Genomic DNA, 16,339 nt, shown 5'->3' on the forward strand with positions numbered 1-16,339 from the left:
GGTGTATCCTGTTTCCATTGATCATCCTTGAGATGTTTCTACAACTTGATTGGAGTCCACCTGTGGTAAATTCAATTGATTGGAAATGATTTGGTAAGGCACACACCTGTCTATATAAGGTCCCACAGTTGACAGTGCATGTCAGAGCAAAAACCAAGCCATGAGGTCGAAGGAATTGTCCATAGAGCTCCGAGACAGGATTGTGTCGAGGCACAGATCTGGGGAAGGGTACCAAAAAATATCTGCAGCATTGAAGGTCCCCAAGAACCCAGTGGTCTCCATCATTCCTAAATGTTTGGAACCACCAAGACTCTTCATAGAGCTGGCCGCCCGGCCAAACTGAGCAATCGGGGGAGAAGGGCCTTGGTCAGGGAGGTGACCAAGATCCCGATTGTCTGGTCTGATGAATCCAAGATTGAACTCTTAGGCCTGAATACCAAGCTTCACTTCTGGAGGAAACCTGGCACCATCCCTACGGTGAAGCATGGTGTTGGCAGCACCATGCTGTGGGGATGTTTTTCAGCTGCAGGGACTGGGAGACTAGTCAGGATCGAGGCAAAGATGAACGGAACAAAGTACAGAGAGATCCTTAATGAAAACCGCTCAGGACCTCAGACTGGGGCAAAGGTTCACCTTCCAAAAGGACAATGACCCTAAGCACACAGCCAAGACAACGCAGGAGTGGGTTTGGGACAAGTCTCTGAATGTCCTTGAGTGGCCCAGCCAGAGCCCGGACTTGAACCCCATTTAACATCTCTGAAGAGACCTGAAAATAGCTGTGCAGCAACGGTCCCCATCGAACTTGACAGAGCTTGAGAGGATCTGCAGAGAAGAATGGGAGAAACTCACCAAATACAGGTGTGCCAAGCTTGTAGCATCATAACCAAGAAGACTCAAGGCTGTAATCGCTGCCAAAGGTGCTTCAATAAAGGACTGAGTAAAGGGTCTGAATACTTATATAAATGTGATATTTCAGTTTTTTATTTTTAATAAATTTGCCAAACTTGATAAAATCCTGTTTTTGCTTTGTCATTATGGGGTATTGTGTGTAGATGGATGAGGAAAAAAAACATTTAAATCAATTTTAGAATAAGGCTGTAACCTAACAAAATGTGGAAAAAGTCAAGGGGTCTGAATACTTTCCGAAGACACTGTATCTGTTCGTAATTTAGAAAGAGGGGAGATCTAATATGTAACAACTAGCATGGGTTGCTAATATGACTAGGATTGTGCCTTTGGCTACAGGACAATGAAAGAAAGTTTATATCAAATAATTGCCTCCACGGATATGGTCTGATTTTGGTTAGGCTACTTTGAAGCAAGGTAAGACATGCGTCATATGTAGTAAAATTTTCAGGTTTCAAACAATTCCGTTTTGAAAATGCACACTGCCTCCAGCTCATTGCAGAGTGGTGTGTGACGTGCTGATGAAGCCTGTCTTCCGTCGTCTGCGTTTACAGTTTGAGATGCAGTAGGAGCAGCTCTCACGCTTTCTGACAGATTTTCCTCTCAAAGGCTCTGTATCTGTTTGCTGTGTGTGTGATAAATAAGATACATAACGAATATACTGTACACACGCACCAATTTAATTCCACGAAATTATGCAAATTAACCTACAGACTGATAAGCATGACCAGTCAAATGTATTTCCATCAACTGGAATTTCCATCAATGAAGAGGCTAAAAGCATTATTTCTTAATGGGATTTTTTCTTCTTCTCCTGGACAATTGGCCAGCGGCAATTTTAATTATCGGGCTTTTCTATTTTTTTATCGGCCAAAAGCTGGCTATTACTGGCTAACGGAATCCCTGAAAGTGAATGAGAGCCATTTTGGTGTATTGAAGTAAGGTTTTAGATTGTCTGGTCCTGTACCTTCACAGGTCTTGTCTGAGAGGGACAGGTTGTCTGGTCCTGTACCTTCACAGGTCTTGTCTGAGAGGGACAGGTTTTCTGGTCCTGTACCTTCACAGGTCTTGTCTGAGAGGGACAGGTTGTCTGGTACTCTACCTTCACAGGTCTTCTTGTCCATTAGTTGGTATCCAGAGGGACAGTCACACTCATAACCGATCCTCCTGTTTCTGCAGATGTGAGAGCAGCCTCCATTTTTGTCTGCACACTCATTCACACCTAGAGAGAGAGAGGGAGAGAGAGAGAGAGAGAGAGAGAGAGAGAGAGGGGGGGGGGGTGAAAGGGAGTTAAACATCAATAAAACAACCAAGATATTGGTGTGTGTGTGTGTGTGTGTGTGTGTGTGTGTGTGTGTGTGTGTGTGTGTGTGTGTGCGCCTGGGGAGGCTCTAGGGGAATATGTAGCTATTACACACCTGGAACCAGTCCAAAATGTACTGGGGCTCAAGAGGGGGCGGCTATGCGTCAGGTGCCCCGTCTAATTTGATTTCCTCAAAGGAGCAGCTCTCCTTCCCTTATCCCCCTATCCATCCCTCCTCCTCCTCCTCCCCATATCCCTCTCCTTCCTCCACTTATCCCTCCATCCATCCCTCCTCCTCCCCATATCCCTCTCCTTCCTCCCCTTATCCCCCTATCCATCCCTCTATCCATCCCTCCTCCTCCCCATATCCCTCTCCTTCCTCCCCTTATCCCCCTATCCATCCCTCTATCCATCCCTCCTCCTCACCATATCCCCCTCCTTCCTCCCCTTATCCATCCCTCTATCATCCCTCCTCCTCCCCATATCCCTCTCCTTCCTCCCCTTATCCCCCTATCCATCCCTCCTCCTCCCCATATCCCCCTCCTTCCTCCCCTTATCCCCCTATCCATCCCTCTATCATCCCTCCTCCTCCCCATATCCCCCTCCTTCCTCCCCTTATCCATCCCTCTATCCATCCCTCCTCCTCCCCATATCCCTCTCCTTCCTCCCCTTATCCCTCTATCCATCCCACTATCCATCCCTCCTCCTCACCATATCCCTCTCCTTCCTCCCCTTATCCATCCCTCTATCCATCCCTCCTCCTCACCATATCCCTCTCCTTCCTCCCCTTATCCATCCCTCTATCCATCCCTCCTCCTCCCCATATCCCCCTCCTTCCTCCCCTTATCCCCTTATCCATCCCTCCTGCTCCCCATATCCCTCTCCTTCCTCCCCTTATCCATCCCTCTATCCATCCCTCCTCCTCCCCATATCCCTCTCCTTCCTCCCCTTATCCCCCTATCCATCCCACTATCCATCCATCCCTTCTCCTCCTCCTCTTTCCTCCTCTTATCCCTTTATCCATCCCTCCTCCTTACCTTCCCTCTCTCTCCTTCTGTTCCCCTTTCAGTATCTATCCTCTCCTTACCCCCCTCCCCTCCTCCTTCTCTCTACCAGTCTCCATCCTTCCTTGCATCCCTTTATCCCACTCCTTCCTCCCTTCCGCTCATAATCCTAGCAGATAGAGTGGTGTTGACAGCAGACACTTCATTATGAGTTTACATAGCAGATTAAACAAGGCTACAGGTACAGTCATGCCTGATAGGAAGAGAGGGAGGCTGGAGGATGCTGTACAACCACAAGCTGGTCATTTATCTTCCATATTAACGAACAGTACATGTTCACTTACATGGTTTCAGTAGTACAAAAGCCCATGTTATATTTCTACATTGATACAATTCTAACAGAATATATGCATAACATGTACGGCAAAGCAAAGATATAATGTCACAGATGTTAATGTACAGCACACCAAATAGATGTCATGTCACTCTATTTCATCATTACAAAAGATAAGAAAGATGAAAGCAGTGGTTGGTTGCCAGTGCTGGAGCTGATCTGAATGTTGACATACTGTTGACCTATCAGGAACACAAAGGTAGAGGTTCCAGAGCATTCCACTGTGAGGTCCATGACTAAAGAGCTCTAAGTTGCAATTATCTATGGTGGGAAGCTAATCCATATGGTGCCTTATGGGTAGTGTAGTCAGAGCACGTTTCCTAGCCGTGAACACACTCGAGGGAAGAGTTGGTCTTTGATGGGAACGAGAGCGCTGAGAGTTGTACTGATTTACTCTCCATTGATGAAATGAAGCTCTGATTACTAGCACAGTGACCATTTGCATGTCAAGTGGATGTTAATAAGTGTGTGTGTGTGTATGTATGCATGTGTGTACATTTATCAGTGTACAGTGTATGTATGCGTTTGTATGTGTATGCATGCATGCATGTGTGTTTGTGTGTGTCTCACCACACTCCTTCATGGGTTCGTCTGACCAGTCCTTGCAGTCTTTGACGGCATCACACACCTTGCTGCTGTCGATACACTGTCCGTTCTTGCACATAAACTTCCTGGGGCCATCACACTTAGTGGCTGGAAAAGGGTAGAAAAATACACTGATCATTACCTTGCAAAAGCTTACAACAAGTGTTTGATTTCCAATGCATGTCACTACTACTCTGATTCCTCTGGCCAGATAGCATCAAACAAGCTCTCTGGTTCCCAGACACTTCCGTCCAGTATTATTAGCTTGTGGGCAATAAGTAACAATGATACAACTTTGGTAGCTTAGCACCCTGTCTGTCTGTCTGTCTGTCTGTCTGTCTGTCCCTGCAGTAGAGAAGGTGTTAGTGTAATAATAGCATAGGAGAGGTGTAATGTACTGTAATACATCCTGCTGGTACACTGTACTGTAATACATCCCGCTGGTACACTGTACTGTAATACATCCCGCTGGTACACTGTACTGTAATACATCCCGCTGGTACACTGTACTGTAATACATCCCGCTGGTACACTGTACTGTAATACATCCTGCAGGTACACTGTACTGTAATACATCCCGCTGGTACACTGTACTGTAATACATCCCGCTGGTACACTGTACTGTAATACATCCCGCTGGTACACTGTACTGTAATACATCCCGCTGGTACACTGTACTGTAATACATCCCGCTGGTACACTGTACTGTAATACATCCCGCTGGTACACTGTACTGTAATACATCCCGCTGGTACACTGTACTGTAATACATCCCGCTGGTACACTGTACTGTAATACATCCCGCTGGTACACTGTACTGTAATACATCCCGCTGGTACACTGTACTGTAATACATCCCGCTGGTACACTGTACTGTAATACATCCCGCTGGTACACTGTACTGTAATACATCCCGCTGGTACACTGTACTGTAATACATCCCGCTGGTACACTGTACTGTAATACATCCCGCTGGTACACTGTACTGTAATACATCCCGCTGGTACACTGTACTGTAATACATCCCGCTGGTACACTGTACTGTAATACATCCCGCTGGTACACTGTACTGTAATACATCCCGCTGGTACACTGTACTGTAATACATCCCGCTGGTACACTGTACTGTAATACATCCTGCTGGTACACTGTACTGTAATACATCCCGCTGGTACACTGTACTGTAATACATCCTGCTGGTACACTGTACTGTAATACATCCCGCTGGTACACTGTACTGTAATATATCCCGCTGGTACACTGTACTGTAATACATCCCGCTGGTACACTGTACTGTAATACATCCCGCTGGTACACTGTACTGTAATACATCCCGCTGGTACACTGTACTGTAATACATCCTGCAGGTACACTGTACTGTAATACATCCCGCTGGTACACTGTACTGTAATACATCCCGCTGGTACACTGTACTGTAATACATCCCGCTGGTACACTGTACTGTAATACATCCCGCTGGTACACTGTACTGTAATACATCCCGCTGGTACACTGTACTGTAATACATCCCGCTGGTACACTGTACTGTAATACATCCCGCTGGTACACTGTACTGTAATACATCCCGCTGGTACACTGTACTGTAATACATCCCGCTGGTACACTGTACTGTAATACATCCCGCTGGTACACTGTACTGTAATACATCCCGCTGGTACACTGTACTGTAATACATCCCGCTGGTACACTGTACTGTAATACATCCCGCTGGTACACTGTACTGTAATACATCCCGCTGGTACACTGTACTGTAATACATCCCGCTGGTACACTGTACTGTAATACATCCCGCTGGTACACTGTACTGTAATACATCCCGCTGGTACACTGTACTGTAATACATCCCGCTGGTACACTGTACTGTAATACATCCCGCTGGTACACTGTACTGTAATACATCCCGCTGGTACACTGTACTGTAATACATCCCGCTGGTACACTGTACTGTAATACATCCCGCTGGTACACTGTACTGTAATACATCCCGCTGGTACACTGTACTGTAATACATCCCGCTGGTACACAGTACTGTAATACATCCCGCTGGTACACAGTACTGTAATACATCCCGCTGGTACACTGTACTGTAATACATCCCGCTGGTACACTGTACTGTAATACATCCCGCTGGTACACTGTACTGTAATACATCCTGCTGGTACACTGTACTGTAATACATCCTGCTGGTACACTGTACTGTAATACATCCTGCTGGTACACTGTACTGTAATACATCCTGCTGGTACACTGTACTGTAATACATCCTGCTGGTACACTGTACTGTAATACATCCTGCTGGTACACTGTACTGTAATACATCCTGCTGGTACACTGTACTGTAATACATCCTGCTGGTACACTGTACTGTAATACATCCTGCTGGTACACTGTACTGTAATACATCCTGCTGGTACTCCACTCTGTAATGTGATCTCCTGGCTGTTTTCCAGGACTCTACAGTCATGTACCTTCACACACTGCTACTGTCTCTGTGTATCGCATTGATGGCGTTAAAAACACTATACTACTGTCTGTCTGCATGGCTGGAGTTACACCACTATTCTACTGTGTCTGCATGGCTGGAGTTACACCACTATTCTACTGTCTGTCTGCATGGCTGGAGTTACACCACTATTCTACTGTCTGTCTGCATGGCTGGAGTTACACCACTATTCTACTGTCTGTCTGCATGGCTGGAGTTACACCACTATTCTACTGTCTGTCTGCATGGCTGGAGTTACACCACTATTCTACTGTCTGTCTGCATGGCTGGAGTTACACCACTATTCTACTGTCTGTCTGCATGGCTGGAGTTACACCACTATTCTACTGTCTGTCTGCATGGCTGGAGTTACACCACTATTCTACTGTCTGTCTGCATGGCTGGAGTTACACCACTATTCTACTGTCTGTCTGCATGGCTGGAGTTACACCACTATTCTACTGTCTGTCTGCATGGCTGGAGTTACACCACTATTCTACTGTCTGTCTGCATGGCTGGAGTTACACCACTATTCTACTGTCTGTCTGCATGGCTGGAGTTACACCACTATTCTACTGTCTGTCTGCATGGCTGGAGTTACACCACTATTCTACTGTCTGTCTGCATGGCTGGAGTTACACCACTATTCTACTGTCTGTCTGCATGGCTGGAGTTACACCACTATTCTACTGTCTGCCTGCATGGCTGGAGTTACACCACTATTCTACTGTCTGTCTGCATGGCTGGAGTTACACCACTATTCTACTGTCTGCTTGCATGGCTGGAGTTACACCACTATTCTACTGTCTGTCTGCATGGCTGGAGTTACACCACTATTCTACTGTCTGTCTGCATGGCTGGAGTTACACCACTATTCTACTGTCTGTCTGCATGGCTGGAGTTACACCACTATTCTACTGTCTGTCTGCATGGCTGGAGTTACACCACTATTCTACTGTCTGTCTGCATGGCTGGAGTTACACCACTATTCTACTGTCTATCTGCATGGCTGGAGTTACACCACTATTCTACTGTCTGTCTGCATGGGCTGGAGTTACACCACTATTCTACTGTCTGTCTGCATGGCTGGAGTTACACCACTATTCTACTGTGTCTGCATGGCTGGAGTTACACCACCATTCTACTGTCTGTCTGCATGGCTGGAGTTACACCACTATTCTACTGTGTCTGCATGGCTGGAGTTACACCACTATTCTACTGTCTGTCTGCATGGCTGGAGTTACACCACTATTCTACTGTCTGTCTGCATGGCTGGAGTTACACCACTATTCTACTGTCTATCTGCATGGCTGGAGTTACACCACTATTCTACTGTGTCTGCATGGCTGGAGTTACACCACTATTCTACTGTCTGTCTGCATGGCTGGAGTTACACCACTATTCTACTGTCTATCTGCATGGCTGGAGTTACACCACTATTCTACTGTGTCTGCATGGCTGGAGTTACACCACCATTCTACTGTCTGTCTGCATGGCTGGAGTTACACCACTATTCTACTGTCTGTCTGCATGGCTGGAGTTACACCACTATTCTACTGTGTCTGCATGGCTGGAGTTACACCACTATTCAAGCACACACACACACACCCACATACACACACACCAAACATTGTGTGAAACTGTGTAGCAGTGTGTTATGGATTTCAGGTTGATCACTGACTACATCTTACAACAACGGCTCCTAAATAAATCCCAGTTAGCATTAGTTTGACCTTGAGTTTTCTCCGGCATAGATAGACAAGACAAAGACCGTAGCTCTCAAATAAGAATGTGTTACCATAGACACATGGCAACAAAATCTAGATTTACTTCACCAAAGGTATAAAGAAACAGTTCTGTGTCCCAATATTCTTTTAAATGCCCACAGAGCTGGATAGGAGAATGTAGTAAGGATATGAAGAAAGAAAGCTACAGCAGTAGTGTGTCCCAATGTACCCATAAATGCCTTCCCTTTGTGTGAAAACCCAGTGAGTATAGCAATAAGTGGAAAAAAGATGGGAGGAAACTAAGGAAAATGTATTTTGGATTATTGGAACATATGTCAACTATATGGACATAATGCAATAGCTAGGAGAGGAGATAAAGGGCAGCAGAGAAGGCAGGGTCTACCCACCGTTGATACAGCCGGCCTCATCACTGAAGTCAGGACAGTCGTGCACCCTGTTGCACTGCTTGGTACCATGGACACAGGACCCATCACCACACTGGAACTCATCTGGACGGCAGGTCAGCAGAGCTGTGGAGGAGAGAACACACACAACGAGAGTGAGAGAGAGCGTGAGGGAGTAGAAATCAAGAGACCACAAGAAAGAGAGGGATAGAGGGGGGGGGGGAATGGATACAGACAAAGAGCGCACACACACACACCACAAATATTATGTTAATTCACCAGCGCATCATCCAACTTTCTATCTATCTCTCTAGAGATCCAACCCCAACCTGGTCTCCTGTCATAGAGAAAAGGACCCCTGTGAAAACATGTGTGTGTGTTTTATCTTGGGTTAGGAAACACAGAGGGCATTCCAATTCAACAGAAATCACCCTCTGTTCCCCCCAATAATCCTGATTTTACTTACACAGGAAAATCAAAGTAAGCCATGTGATATATCAGACATAGTGTAATAGAATTACTGTCAACATAAAATATTGTCATAAAGACAGTTTATACCAGTTTTATACCAATTTTCTGTCTAAATAGCTTCTAAAATATATGTAAACAGACCATAAATGTCTCATTTTTTTTGTTTTCTTGTAAAGCTGTGAGTGCTATTATATGATACAATATCAGTACTTGTTGCATTTACAACTTGTGTAAGTCCTATCATCAACTGATTGGTGTGGTGTATGGCTGTGGATTGAGTGCATTGTTTGAATGGAATGCTGGCATATTGGCAGTTAAATTGAAATATTATTGGAATAATTCCTCTAAAACTGGCTGGCTAGCTAGCTAATCAACATACAGTGCAAATAAATTCTTCAAATGCATTATTTTACACAATATCTTATCACAGCACTGGCAAACCATGGTTGACCAACTCCCTGACCAAAATGACTGACCTTTATCCCATCATAAGATGGTTCATGTACATTCTAGTATTCTAATTCCTAATTCTATGGTATTTACTCACTGTCCGCGTAAAACACACACCCAGGACTGGTTCTGTTGTTAGTACTGTGTGTGTATGTATGTGTGTGTGCGTGCGTGCGTGTGAGCGTGTGTGTGATTCTCCATTTCTCATTTCTCATCGCTTCTTTAAAGCCATTAGATGCAGTTTATTATAGTGCACTGCGCTTTACTATGGGCGACAATTTTAGAACTCATAACTGAATTCTCTACCAGAAAGTTGGTTGGCCCTCTTTGATGTCACGTAAGTTGATACATTGCTATGTTTAAATTTATAAAGCCCTTTTACAAAAAGTCCCACTGTACCTAACATCATTACTAAACTTTAGACATATGAGTTACCACACCCAGTCTCAGGGATGGCTAACTATGGAAATTCCTTTGGTCTATACTGAGTTAGGTAAATCAGCTTTTAGTTTTCTTGCACCTTATTTGTGGAACAATCTTCAAAACCTTCTTAAATGTGATGTTGTGGTGCCTCTAAGGCAATTCAGAAAGCTGATTGAGGACCTTATTACAAATGAATGTGTTTGTTTTTTATGACCTTGTTTTTCTTTATTTCTGCTTGCATGTTGTATTTATATTTTGATGTGTGTATTTTCTGTAATATCTGTAATTTAGGGCTCATCTGTAAAAGAGGCCTTGGTCTCAGTATGACTCCCTAATCAAATAAATGTACAAATAAATAAAAATACATAAAACATGTATTATATATATATATACAGTGGGGAAAAAAAGTATTTAGTCAGCCACCAATTGTGCAAGTTCTCCCACTTAAAAAGATGAGAGAGGCCTGTAATCTTCATCATAGGTACACGTCAACTATGACAGACAAATTGAGATTTTTTTTTCAGAAAATCACATTGTAGGATTTTTAATGAATTTATTTGCAAATTATGGAGGAAAATAAGTATTTGGTCACCTACAAACAAGCAAGATTTCTGGCTCTCACAGACCTGTAACTTCTTCTTTAAGAGGCTCATCTGTCCTCCACTCGTTACCTGTATTAATGGCACCTGTTTGAACTTGTTATCAGTATAAAAGACACCTGTCCACAACCTCAAACAGTCACACTCCAAACTCCACTATGGCCAAGACCAAAGAGCTGTCAAAGGACACCAGAAACAAAATTGTAGACCTGCACCAGGCTGGGAAGACTGAATCTGCAATAGGTAAGCAGCTTGGTTTGAAGAAATCAACTGTGGGAGCAATTATTAGGAAATGGAAGACATACAAGACCACTGATAATCTCCCTCGATCTGGGGCTCCACGCAAGATCTCACACCGTGGGGTCAAAATGATCACAAGAACAGTGAGCAAAAGTCCCAGAACCATACGGGGGGACCTAGTGAATGACCTGCAGAGACCTGGGACCAAAGTAACAAAGCCTACCATCAGTAACACTACGCCGTCAGGGACTCAAATCCTGCAGTGGCAGACGTGTCCCCCTGCTTAAACCAGTACATGTCCAGGCCCGTCTGAAGTTTGCTAGAGTGCATTTGGATGATCCAGAAGAGGATTGGAGAATGTCATATGGTCAGATGAAACCAAAATAGAACTTTTTGGTAAAAACTCAACTCGTCGTGTTTGGAGGACAAAGGATGCTGAGTTGCATCCAAAGAACACCATACCTACTGTGAAGCATGGGGGTGGAAACATCATGCTTTGGGGCTGTTTTTCTGCAAAGGGACCAGGACGTCTGATCCGTGTAAAGGAAAGAATGAATGGGGACATGTATCGTGAGATTTTGAGTGAAAACCTCCTTCCATCAGCAAGGGCATTGAAGATGAAACGTGGCTGGGTCTTTCAGCATGACAATGATCCCAAACACACCGCCCGGGCAACGAAGGAGTGGCTTCGTAAGAAGCATTTCAAGGTCCTGGAGTGGCCTAGCCAGTCTCCAGATCTCAACCCCATAGAAAATCTTTGGAGGGAGTTGAAAGTCCGTGTTGCCCAGCGACAGCCCCAAAATATCACTGCTCTAGAGGAGATCTGCATGGAGGAATGGGCCAAAATACCAGCAACAGTGTGTGAAAACCTTGAAGACTTACAGAAAACGTTTGACCTGTGTCATTGCCAACAAAGGGTATATAACAAAGTATTGAGAAACTTTTGTTATTGACCAAATACTTATTTTCCACCATAATTTGCAAATAAATTCATTAAAAATCCTACAATTAGAGTAGACGTGTACCTATGATGAAAATTACAGGCCTCTCTCATCTTTATAAGTGGGAGAACTTGCACAATTGGTGGCTGACTAAATACTTTTTTTCCCCACTGTATATACATACACTACCGTTCAAAAGTTTTAGAACACCTACTCATTCAAGGGTTTTTCTTTATTTTGACAATTTTCTACTTTGTAGAATAATATATATGTATATATATATATATACAGTGAGGGGAAAAAGTATTTGATCCCCTGCTGATTTTGTACGTTTGCCCACTGACAAAGAAATGATCAGTCTATAATTTTAATGGTAGGTTTATTTGAACAGTGAGAGACAGAATAACAACCAAAAAAATCCAGAAAAACACATGTCAAAAATGTTATACATTGATTTGCATTTTAATGAGGGAAATAAGTATTTGACCCCCTCTCAATCAGAAAGATTTCTGGCTCCCAGGTGTCTTTTATACAGGTAACGAGTTGAGATTAGGAGCACACTCTTAATGGGAGTGCTCCTAATCTCAGCTTGTTACCTGTATAAAAGACACCTGTCCACAGAAGCAATCAATCAATCAGATTCCAAACTCTCTACAATGGCCAAGACCAAAGAGCTCTCCAAGGATGTCAGGGACAATACTGTAGACCTACACAAGGCTGGAATGGGCTACAAGACCATCGCCAAGCAGCTTGGTGAGAAGGTGACAACAGTTGGTGCGATTATTCGCAAATGGAAGAAACACAAAAGAACTGTCAATGTCCCTCGGCCTGGGGCTCCATGCAAGTTCTCACCTCGTGGAGTTGCAATGATCATGAGAACGGTGAGGAATCAGCCCAGAACTACACGGGAGGATCTTGTCAATGATCTCAAGGCAGCTGGGACCATAGTCACCAAGAAAACAATTGGTAACACACTACGCCGTGAAGGACTGAAATCCTGCAGCGCCCGCAAGGTCCCCCTGCTCAAGAAAGCACATATACAGGCCCGTCTGAAGTTTGCCAATGAACATCTGAATGATTCAGAGGAGAACTGGGTGAAAGTGTTGTGGTCAGATGAGACCAAAATCGAGCTCTTTGGCATCAACTCAACTCGCCGTGTTTGGAGGAGGAGGAATGCTGCCTATGACCCCAAGAACACCATCCCCACTGTCAAACATGGAGGTGGAAACATTATGCTTTGGGGGTGTTTTTCTGCTAAGGGGACAGGACAACTTCACCGCATCAAAGGGACCATGGACAGGGCCATGTACCGTCAAATCTTGGGTGAGAACCTCCTTCCCTCAGCCAGGGCATTGAAAATGGGTTGTGGATGGGTATTCCAGCATGACAATGACCCAAAACACACGGCCAAGGCAACAAAGGAGTGGCTCAAGAAGAAGCACATTAAGGTCCTGGAGTGGCCTAGCCAGTCTCCAGACCTTAATCCCATAGAAAATCTGTGGAGGGAGCTGAAGGTTCGAGTTGCCAAACGTCAGGCTCGAAACCTTAATGACTTGGAGAAGATCTGCAAAGAGGAGTGGGACAAAATCCCTCCTGAGATGTGTGCAAACCTGGTGGCCAACTACAAGAAACGTCTGACCACTGTGATTGCCAACAAGGGTTTTGCCACCAAGTACTAAGTCATATTTTGCAGAGGGGTCAAATACTTATTTCCCTCATTAAAATGCAAATCAATTTATAATATTTTTGACATGCGTTTTTCTGGATTTTTTTGTTGTTATTCTGTCTCTCACTGTTCAAATAAACCTACCATTAAAATTATAGACTGATCATTTCTTTGTCAGTGGGCAAACGTACAAAATCAGCAGGGGATCAAATACTTTTTTCCCTCACTGTATATATATATATATATATATATATATACATATACAGCGTCATACCCAAGAAGACTTGAGGCTGTAATCGCTGCCAAAGGTGCTTCAACAAAGTACTGAGTAAAGCGTCTGAATACTTAAGTAAATGTGATATTTCAGTTTTTTTAAATAAATTGTAATTTGCTAAAATTTCAGATAATCTATTTTTTTGCTTTGTCATTATGGGGTATTGTACGTAGATTGATGAGGGGGGGGGAAAAAAACAATTTAATCAATTTTAGAATAAGGCTGTAACGTAACAAAATGTGGAAAAAGTCAAGGTGTCTGAATACTTTTCAAATGCACTGTATATAATTTAGGAGGAACTTCAGATCTTCTGCTTCCCAGTCCGCCTGGCCTTGCTGCTATTCCAGTTTCAACTGTTCTGCCTGCGGTTACGAAACCCCTACCTGTCCCAGACCTGCTGTTTTCAACTCTTAATGATCGGCTATGAAAAGCCAACTGAGAGACCTGAGCCCTAGGACCATACGTCGGGACTACCGGCCGTGGTGACTCCTTGCTGTCCCCAGTCCGCCTGGCCTTGCTGCTATTCCAGTTTCAACTGTTCTGCCTGCGGTTATGGAACCCCTACCTGTCCCAGACCTGCTGTTTTCAACTCTTAATGATCGGCTATGAAAAGCCAACTGAGATTTATTCCTGATTATTATTTGACCATGCTTGTCACTTATGAACATTTTTGAACATCTTGGCATGGTTCTGTTATAATCTCCACCCGGCACAGCCAGAAGAGGACTGGCCACCCCTCATAGCCTGGTTCCTCTCTAGGTTTCTTCCTAGGTTTTGGCCTTTCTAGGGAGTTTTTCCTAGCCACCGTGCTTCTACACCTGCATTACTAGCTGTTTGGGGTTTTAGGCTGGGTTTCTGTACAGCACTTCGAGATATTAGCTGATGTAAGAAGGGCTATATAAAATAAAATTGATTGATTGATTGAATGTGCTTTGAGAGGAAGACGATGAGGGAATCAGCTAAATACATTTGAGGTACACCTATAGAATCATGTGCCTAGTTCAGGGGAATGTCCTGTATCTCTATTTCATGTTGGGTTGTAACAAAACAAATGCACAGAACACTGCATTAGGGTCCTGCTCATCAGAAGACACAAAGAAACAAAGATACAATAACTTACTAAAATGTCTGTGCTGTGGGTGGTTTGTTTGCACTTCATCTAATATATAGACTTAAAGGTTATGTTAATGTTTATTTGGGTTACTTTTCCTAACAGTCTCTGGACTCATAGCCACATGTTTTGTCTCTAAACCCAGCATGATGACCTCTCCTGTGGGCCTCCGTGGACTGGGTTTTATTTCAGAGCACACAATAAAAGTTGTTCATTAATTATTTAATTTTTTTAAGTAATGATCATGTCATCACATACCACTACACATGACACCACAGCACTGGTATGACTTGTACATCGGTTTAACATTAGTATGGTCTCTACAGTTAACATAAAGTACCCACAATAAGGGAGGATATTATATTTTAATCATAATATTGTTTTTGATCATAATGGTAGGTAGGTTTAATCATATTTTAACATCCAAACCCTCTAATAAGTCTGAAACCCCTGCATGAATCTACTCTGACTTCCTCCCTGTCTTTGTGATCAGTGTTTGTCATTACTGAGTGGTCTCTGGGGTTGAGAATAGTGTGTTACTCAGGGAGAGAGGGCATGGTAGTGGGGACCCTCGCTCCCTCTCAAGGGCTCTCCACTGTTCCAATCATCACACTGTTGCATGGCAACCAACCCCACTGATTGCCGTGGTGATTCCAGCGTGGAGCTTCTTATTAACGGGCGCCAAAACAGATGTCTCAGGGGGGCTTTGATAGCATACTGTATCATTCATACAGACACGCAGGCACACACATACAGACAAAGAGGCTACAATACACACCAATGCCTGTACACAAACAAATCCATCCACATATATTAATTGTACATAGATATGTATAGTGATTTTAAGCTGTTAAGTCATTCTAAGCTTACTACAACCCTACACACACAGAAAACTCCACTTCCTGTCCATATAGACTATATACATATACAGTGCATTCGGAAAGTTTTCAGACCCCTTCACTTTTTCCACATTTTGTTACGTTACAGCCTTATTCTAAAAATGTACTTAATTATTTTTCAATCTACACACAATACCTCATAATGACAAAGTGAAAACAGGTTTGTAGAAATACCTCATTTACATAACTATTCAGACCCTTTGCTATGAGTCTTGAAATTGAGCTCAGGTGCATTATTTTTCCATTGATCATCTGTGATCATGTTTCTACAACTTGATTGGAGTTCACCTGTGGTAAATTAAATTGATTGGAAATTATTTGGAAAGGCATACCTGTCTATATAAGGTCCAACAGTTGACAGTGCATGTCAGAGCAAAAACCAAGCCATGAGGTCGAAGGAATTGTCCATAGAGCTCCGAGACAGGATTGTGTCGAGTCA

At 43.7% G+C, this 16,339-nt stretch overlaps 1 protein-coding gene across 1 annotated transcript in view; it reads right to left on the bottom strand.

Annotated features, from left to right (window-relative positions):
* The window catches only part of LOC311118869 (low-density lipoprotein receptor-like), a gene marked incomplete at both ends in the record, with an annotated part of 60,127 nt that overhangs the window by 25,907 nt on the left and 17,881 nt on the right, over positions 1-16,339 (bottom strand). Inside the window, 3 exons of the mRNA XM_084193634.1 lie at positions 2,009-2,128; positions 4,178-4,300; positions 8,830-8,952. Coding sequence (XP_084049760.1) covers positions 2,009-2,128; positions 4,178-4,300; positions 8,830-8,952 — 366 coding nt within the window. The remainder of the gene's footprint in view (positions 1-2,008; positions 2,129-4,177; positions 4,301-8,829; positions 8,953-16,339) is intronic.

This window comes from Coregonus lavaretus (assembly GCF_964263955.1).
Source record: "Coregonus lavaretus genome assembly, contig: HAP1_SCAFFOLD_2831, whole genome shotgun sequence".
Classification (NCBI taxonomy): Eukaryota; Metazoa; Chordata; class Actinopteri; order Salmoniformes; family Salmonidae; genus Coregonus; species Coregonus lavaretus.